We start from the raw sequence: 8,685 nt of genomic DNA on the forward strand, positions 1-8,685 counted from the left end.
AAAGCTGATGCAACACTGCAATACTGGCTTAAATGTGTAAGAAGGTGAAGTAGTAGAAATAGTTGGAAAAGTGTGAATAGGTTTAATTAGTTTGAATGTCATCAAAATTTTTAATGATACCAAGACTGTGGAATATTTCAAGGTTCTTGAAAAGCTGATGCTTAAATGTGTAACAGCGAGGTGAAGTAATAGGAATAGTTGAAAGAGTGTAAATCCAATTAGTATGAATAGCATGAAAAGTTTAATAATATCCATGGAATATAGATAGTTAACTTTATTGAGACTGAGCTGAGGCTCACCTTCCATGTTTAAGATTTCCAGTCAAAAACACAACTTGTGTTGCTTTTATATAATACTGTGAGAGAGAGGACACACTGTGTGTAAAATGTGTTTGTGTTGTGTCAAAAACATAATCAGGAAAGCAGGTTGTCTTGTTTGTAAAATGTCTTCAGTCCTGTGTGTGTGTGTGTGTGTGTGTGTGTGTGTGTGTGAGTGATTGATAGAACTTTTCTAGGCCATGGAAATAACATATTGGAATTCATAATTTAGGTGGTGTTCCCCTGTTTATTGTACAGTTATGGTATGTAGCCTGAATAAATATTTAGCAGCTTACCTTTTAGGTGGTTGGTTAATGTCTGTCTGATATGTCCTGCATGTACAAAGAACCACTCAAGTAGACCTTCATACTAAAAAGCTTTTATTTGCAAGTTGTCCAAGCTCCTTCAAGGGTAGGCCTACTGCTGCCACTGAATATGATTGGCACATGGGGATCTGTATACATCTGGTAGCAGCTACTACGTAATCACAGACTTCAACTTCAACTTTGAGCATCAGATATGAGAATCTAATGAGTGTAAAGCTAAGTCTGCCCCAAAGCACAGGTCAGGCACACTGCTCTGACATCTATGCTGAGATGACAACGTTGGAATGAAAACGAATAACTTGGTGAGGAAATATCTGCTGAAGCAGTGCTGATTCCATGTTAAATGTTGCGCATTGCTGTTAATATCTTCTAAATGACATGACAGTCACAAAGAATGACACTTTTGTAAGTTCTCCACAAGAGCATAAGGCACAATATGTGTCAAGTGATTATAGGGGATTTTCCACAGCTGGGCTCGCTGCTGGATCTTCAGTTGTATGAGCCTTGATCTTGTTGATTGGTTATTAGTTTTCACCCCCACAGAGAGCAAGCAAAATCTTCTCATAGTCTCCTTTGGTGTCATCCTGGTGGAAAGAAAAGACAGTGTGTAAATTAAATTTTAATACAAACTGTCATGTGTATGCCAAAAACCACTGCTGATATCTACATAGAATTGGTTTATTGTCAGAATCAGTGATCGGACATTTGCTCACCAGAATATCCTGGTAGAGTGTTGTGCCGTAGTTTTTCTTGTACTCTCCCTTGATCAGTTTCATGTCGATTTCAGCGCGGCTCACCATGATGCGAGTCAGAGTATTTTTGCGGGTACCTTTGCCCTGATGGGCAGAAAATAGTTAGTCAGGGAAGGCAGAGGGCAGCAGGAACAGTTTTTTTTATTTATTCTTCATTTTGTAAGAGGTAGCCGATATACTACATTACCTTCATGGCCAAGTAGAGTTTCTCAGCAAAGAACGCAGGCCTGCTGCCAGCACACTTCACTGTAGGTAATTTTAAAAAATGGGAGAAGGTTATATTTAGTGCATAAATGATCAGATAATAAAGTTAGAGTCAAAGTTTGTGCCTTTACCTATTGCTGTGAGACAGTTTTCAATATCTCCCTTCATCTCCAGGTCGATAGCTTTGGCCACATCCACTTTGCTGTACTTTGTGTACCTGTCAAATACTGAAGAAGAGGAAGTAGTGGACGAGTGTTAGATAGGGCAGGAACAAACTGTAAAAAGCTAATTACAGGATAGGAGGGGTAACTAGCTAACCTTGACGGAGATGAGGGGCACTCCTGCTGGTGAGGATCTCGATGAAAGGAGCGCAGTCTTTGCCCTTCCTCCCCTCCCCGGCCTCGTACAGAGCCCTGGCATCGCTGTCAATCAGCTGCTCACAAACTCCCTCAGTCCTGCCGGCCTGTGATGAAGACAAGTAGAGCAACACAGCCAAAACATTAAATGTGTAGGAGATGATTTTATCGGCGAATAGATGATAGAAGCTTGACTTGAAGATCGTCTCGCCCATGCTACATAGCAGAAATGCTGAACCCATATGAGCTAGTTTGCAGCGTTAGATCCTCAGGTGTGCCCCTGTGGCCATTCCACAGTTGAGATTTAAGTGTAAATGTGACCATGCTTTTGCCATCAGGTCCCCTCGTCTTTGGAACGATCTGCCTGAGGAGGTAAGCCTCGCAGAATCACTGACTTCTTTCAAATCATTTCCTAAAACCCATCTTTATACAGTAGACTTTGTTTACGTGATGTCTTCTTTTTATTTGGATTTTATGGCTCTGTGATTGCTATTATTCTTTTAATTTGTATGTACCTATATCGACATTTTGTGTCTTGCATTTTTGTCCTCTTGTTTCTACTGTATCCTAACTTTACCTCTGTTTTTTCTCACTTCTGTTTTGGTGGGGCTGCTAAGCTCTCTGTTCCTATATCATCTCCTGAGTATCCTGTTTCTGCTTTTTCTTTGTTTTTCAGAGCACTATGTAAACTCTGTTTTTAAAGGTGCTATATAAATAAAGTTACTATTATTTATATCATTATAATGTTTTTAGAAGATGAATGAATGAATGAATGAATGAATCATTTATTGACCACCTACAAAGACAGGAGGGAAAGGTTGGTACTTCAGTGTGCTGTGTGACACTGTAGTTTACTCTTCAAACCCAAATATTTCTAAGGATTTACTGCAAATGAATGGCTGTGCAAACCTGATTTATTATGGAACTGTGTAGTATAAATTGTCATACACCACAAAATGCAGTATGTGCTGGGTGTTAAAATTATTGGCAGTTGGTTCAATTTTAACATTTCAGTGAAGTTTTCTACATTCTTTTGTGCATGAAAACTAAAAAGTGCTAAATGCAACAGAAATATGAGGTAAATGTTGCGTAATAAATAATGGTTTATTTTAAACATAATGAAGACAATTTCAAGCAGAATAAGCACAAAGAAAAAGGTTGAACATGAGATTAATTTGCCCACCCCACTGTTGCAACTTATTTTCATAAGTTTTTATTTTTCCTCATTTTATCAAAATGCAGCATTTCGCTTAAAAATGTGATGTTCAGCATAATGAGTCTGTACTGTTCATTTGCCCTTTGCTAGACACCCAAATATAAAGCCACAAAAGGTCCAATTGTTAACTCATGTTGTGTTAGCATGTGCATGTGTATTGAGGGAGTGGGTTTGTTTGTTTTTTTAAAGGCCACTGTCACCATAGCAGTGACAGGGGTGGAGTGTTATGTCACCTAAGAGCTTAATGCATCCTGGTACTGTGAATGAATAAGTGTCTGTACTACACCTGTCTCAAAATCCTGTAACAAGTCCAGTCCACCACGAGACAGAAAGCGAGTGAAGACACACTTACCTTGCAGAGTTCAATCAGGGCAGCCTTGAAATCCCCACTGGTGTCGTCCCTGATGTCAGACTCCAGGTCCTTCTTGTATTCTTGATGAAGAAATCACAACATTAGCATCGTTATAAATATGATTCTATTCAAAATTTGAAGTATTTTTTAAATGTTGAAACCTCCTATATTTCAAAGATTTTAATTTTTTACTGCCACATGTTCTATTGTGTCTATGTCCAAACCTCCAAACACTAGCTTGGTAAAAGATTGTTGTTTAAAATTTGTCAGTACACACCCTCCTTGTAGACTTTCTTAATATCCAGGATCTCTCTGTTGGTTCTGGAAGCCAAAATCTCTATGAGGACCTCCTCGTCTGTCCCCAGACCCTGACAAAAGGAATGCAAGCGTAGATAGATTAATATAGAGAAAGACCTCTTTACTCTTCACTGGCCTAATTCAACCAAAACACATTTAACCCTCCTGTTAAGAAAACAATAAATGAATGTGCGGAAGTGGGTGGATCTCAATAACCACCAAAAATAACAGATGATGGTGAGGTCACAACACTCACCTAAAATAAGCATGGTTTCTGAGTGTTAGAGTCGTTTAAACATTTATATCACTGCTCCTTTTAAGTGACATTATTTGTATTTGTGGATGTATACCTTCATTGCCATCTTCAGCTGTTGGGCATCGTACTGGGCTGGTGTTTTCAGCAGAGCCAACACCACATCCTCCAGGTCTCCCTTCAGAGCGTTCTTCAGTGCTGATTCCAGAGGCTATGAAGGGGACAGCCGATAAGTAAATATGGTAGTTTGGGAGCACGTGATCATGTATGTGTAACTGTGTGTGTGCTTTGGAACAAAACATACTTTTCCAGTTTTTCTTTTTTGTTTCTTTTTAATTACCTTGCCACTGGCCTGCTGATAAGCCTCTTTGATCTGCTGCCTCTGCTCGTTGCTCCTTTTCACCAGAATTTCAATGATGGTGTTCTCATCCACACCTGCACAGAGAACATATTTATGGACGTTAATAAGAGATAGTTATTCATTTATTTATTAATTATCTATAACCACTTATCCTATTAAGGGTCGTGGGAAATAGGAAACATAAGTATTTTAATTTGAAAAGCCACTCAATACTTAACACTGGAGTTTAAGCACCACTGAATTTGTAGCATTTAAATATTTTGCTTTAAAAACCACATATTTTAATTTATTTGATCTAAATTTGCCTCTTTGAAATGATTATTTTTGATTTGCAATTTCAAAGGTTGAATTTTTTTTTAATGTCTACAAATTCAGATCCATAACTTAAAGTTTCAGAGATTTTATAGAAATTTTGTATATGTGTATATATGTAATATAGTTTCATTTGTCAAATTCAGATCCAACAAATTTCAAATAGCAACATCCAGGCTGCCCAGGACCATTTTTAGCACCATTTTTACTTCTGGAACTGTATGAGAGGGCAAAATATATAAATCAGTGGAGACTTAAATTCACACTAAAGTTAAAAAACACTTTTCACCACTGAAAATTACACAGTTAGTCATAATGGTGCGTGATGGCCAGCAGAGGGTGTAGGAAAAGCCAGTTTGTTCCACTACAAAGAGAGACACATTGCAAAGCCAAGACGTGTCCACACATGCGCCAAAGCTTCCCTTTGTGCATTTTAAGTTTACCTTTCACCTTGATGGCCTTATCCAAGACTGCTGCGTCTCCCTGGGCGTTGAAATTGGGTGCTGCAGTCACTGTCCCCTCCTTGGCAAGGACCTGAGAGGCACAACACAGAATATTGTGTGTTTGGTAAATACTTGACTTCTACCGAGAAGTGTGCTTGTGGTGAGTTGCAAACGCGCATTTTTCAAATTCCAAAGGTGCAAAAGTGCTCTTTAAAAAGTCACAGCTGCTTCTCCTCTAACACATTACCAGTAGCCTATCTATTCTCAATCTTACATAGGCCTATAAAAGGTTTGAAAGAAGATAATTGTGACAGATTCTTTTGCCCCTGTGAGCGTATTTCCTTGGAAGTGTCTGTCCCCACGCCTCCTAAGACAATGACATTGCTCTTTAAAACGCCTGTACACACCCCTGTTAGACTGAGGTGAACACTAACAGGAGAGCTTGTTACACAGACAGAAATCATGCAGGATAACCTTGTGCAACTTTCCCTTAGTTCACTTTAAGAAACCAGGGAAAGCAGAAGTAGCATTTTGTTCTATTTGCAGAGTTTATAAAGGGAGGGGCTCAGATTCCTGCTACTATGAGTCACACTCTCACAAGACTTATGGTCATTTTTCTCATTGCATATAATCTTTATAGTCCAGGCTCCCTTTAATAACAGTCCTCATCTTATCTGTCTGCCCTGCTCCACTCATTTTTCCTTCCCTACTTCCACCCTAACACCCCACTCATTCATTCTTTTCCCTCACTTTGCTGTACACTTCTCTCTTTCCTTCGCTCTCCACTCTGCCTGATAAAAATTTTCCACCCTGACATAATTCAGGAAGAGAAAAAAAAGAAAAACAGGGTTGTTGGCCTGAGCAACTGGAACAGAACCACAGAGTTACGTACTGAGTCATCAGGCATGCCCAAATAGACAGTCTGCTGCATGAGGGTTCTCATCAAAGCCATGATGAAGTCTGTCTGTAAGGAGAGAGGAGAAAATATGATCAGGTCAACTTAACTTATCAGATAGTATTCAAAGAAATAATCATCACTCTTTTGTTTATGCTAATAGTTCTTATCTATTAAATTCGTTAACAGAACGCAAGACTGAGGATGTGTTTGCTTTTCCCTCATCTCCTCCTGGAGAGAACAAGCCTCTGCATATTTATTGTAGGTTTATGTTATGTGGTTTTCCATAATGACGAGCATGTGGAGATGACCACACCCACAATCCACTCTGATAGGAACTTTACAGTATATTGCAGGCTAGGAGAGATCCGGTCTCCCTCAGTGCGCTTTAATCTTGACACTCTTTTTCGTACATAAAACAACAAATCGTGCGTCAAATCCAGAAACTGTCGCTGCAAATTCCCAACCACACCCTGAGAGGCTGCATCAGTAGCTTGACGCAGAGGTGATTTAAAACCATCACACTTCGCACTTTACTTCAGCCAACCTCGAAACTAACAACTAGATAACAGCTCAGAGCTTTTTATTCAAAAGAAAAAGTCTTACCGTGTGGCTTTAGAGGTATAAAGTTTGTCTCACTGAGGTCCAGCCAGGGGCGTTGTAACGACAGAGAGCGTTTATTTATACTCATGATAAACCCCACCTAGTAACGGGTCCAGCCCATTCTCTCCCTCCACAGCCGCCATTGGATTGAACCGCTGTCTGCCTGAGCAGAGCGCATCGCCGTGCGTAAAACACCCACAACAGCTTCTCCAGCAGATTTTGAACTGTCACGCTGCTCACTTGGAAACGTATGATCAAGTTTCTGCTCATAATCTTTCATTAAAACGGGGATCTCGTGAAAAATCACTTATACCTGGAATACAGCTGGGACTTAGGCAGTAATATAATGCTCACTTTACATTTATACTTTTATAGTGGGGTTTCAACGCAATATTTTTATTACATTTCTACACAGGAATTTCTGTTTATTATAATGTTTAATTTGACATGTTTATTATGATCTTTTCTATTATTTCTACATTTACATCAGATATTATACACAGACTATGTGTTTTATGTTGTTCCTTCTGTTTTTAGAAATTTTAATTTTACCTTTAGATTGTAATGATACAGACTGTCTGCAAGTGAAATTTATAATACTGACACTTTTAGCACCATTATGAGACAATGGGCACACATATGCAAAAGGCCCCACCACCTCTCCTACACAGGAGTAAGACACACAAACTTTGTAATGGTTTTGCATCTCTTTGCAGTCATTATGCATATTTTTTTGTCGGTTCCTGTCTGTCTGTAGTTGTTTGGGACAACGTAATTTGATCTTTTTGCCAAGATATTTTGTGTCTATTTGCAGTTTCCTTTCATAATTTTGTGGACTTTTTGTCTCCTCATGGTCGGTGCATGTTAGTTTCAATGACATTTGCAGCCCCCTGATACTTTGGGCTCCTAGGCCTGTGCCCGTTAGGCCCATTCAGTAATCGATCAATGTTCATACAGTATCTGTGGTCCATTTGAGTCTATTGATGTGTTTGGTGGAAGCGCAGTCTAAGTAAGCATTATAAAGCAACAATCTAACACTTATGGCCCCTGGGCCTGTGCCCGGTAGGCCTGTTCAGTTATCCATCCATGTATGCAGGTTTTTGCATCTATTCCCTTGACTTCACAGGTAATGTCTTTACTGCTGGAATCCAGAGTGTCCCTGTTATAATAAAAGGTTCGATATTATTGCTGTGTTATTTACCAGATGACATAATGGAGTAGTAATCTCTTTTGACCCTCCTGCTGTTATCAGTGTTATCAGGGGGTTACCTTATACAAAACCTCCTCAAAATACCTAAGCCCTGCTGTGAATTGATCTGTAAAACCCTGATTTCTGTCTCTGCACACCGGAACATGACAGTACTTGTTTAACTGACTGAGCAAAGACCACCTTGACATTCCTCAAAAAGAGTCTGCCTTTGGAGCAGTGACGCAATGGGTTTCTTTTGGGTGTGGCATGTTGTCATGGAAGCACAGTCAGGGCCTGACGCTACCTGCTACCTACAGTATGTGCCTCAACAGAGGGCAATGCTTTCACGCTGCTGAGATTACCAGCCAGGATAATGACACATATGACTGATGATTTCATCAGACTTTATCATCACACTGTTGGGGAGAGTCTACAATCAAGACTTCACAGGCCCTTGATGACGTCTATAGAAACTTTGTAAACTTTGTATTGAAAGACTTATTTTTTTCCCGTTGTGACACTTGATTGCCCCACACTGGAAAAAAGGTCAGAGCAGGGTTTGGATTGTGAAAACCGAAGGATGGGGTAAAGCTGTATTTTCATTAAAGTGGCATCATGGGTGGATTTGTCTCTAAGTAAGGTGTGTTAAACAGATGCTCAAGCTGTGGTCCAAATGTTTCAAATGAGTGTCGTGGTCTAAAAAACACAGGAAATCCTCGTAGAGGGCCTTGTCCAAGACCAACAGGACAAGAGAGCACAATACCTTCAATCAGCAGTAGAGTGGCCATAAAATTGATTTTATTCCATAA

The 8,685-nt window shown here is 39.6% G+C and overlaps 1 protein-coding gene across 1 annotated transcript; it reads right to left on the minus strand.

The window, feature by feature from the left end:
- Window positions 1-684: 684 nt before the first annotated feature.
- Window positions 685-6,775, minus strand: anxa1a (annexin A1a). The gene is made up of 12 exons (XM_049579058.1): window positions 6,691-6,775; window positions 6,082-6,153; window positions 5,190-5,280; window positions 4,414-4,508; window positions 4,171-4,284; window positions 3,801-3,891; window positions 3,524-3,603; window positions 1,918-2,062; window positions 1,731-1,826; window positions 1,583-1,641; window positions 1,357-1,479; window positions 685-1,227 (listed from the first exon to the last, which is right to left on the minus strand). Exons 2-12 carry the CDS (start codon window positions 6,139-6,141, stop codon window positions 1,168-1,170), a joined length of 1,014 nt encoding a protein of 337 aa, XP_049435015.1. The 5' UTR covers window positions 6,142-6,153; window positions 6,691-6,775; the 3' UTR covers window positions 685-1,167.
- Window positions 6,776-8,685: the final 1,910 nt, after the last annotated feature.

This window comes from Epinephelus fuscoguttatus, linkage group LG6, assembly GCF_011397635.1.
Source record: "Epinephelus fuscoguttatus linkage group LG6, E.fuscoguttatus.final_Chr_v1".
In the NCBI taxonomy this organism is placed as follows: Eukaryota; Metazoa; Chordata; class Actinopteri; order Perciformes; family Serranidae; genus Epinephelus; species Epinephelus fuscoguttatus.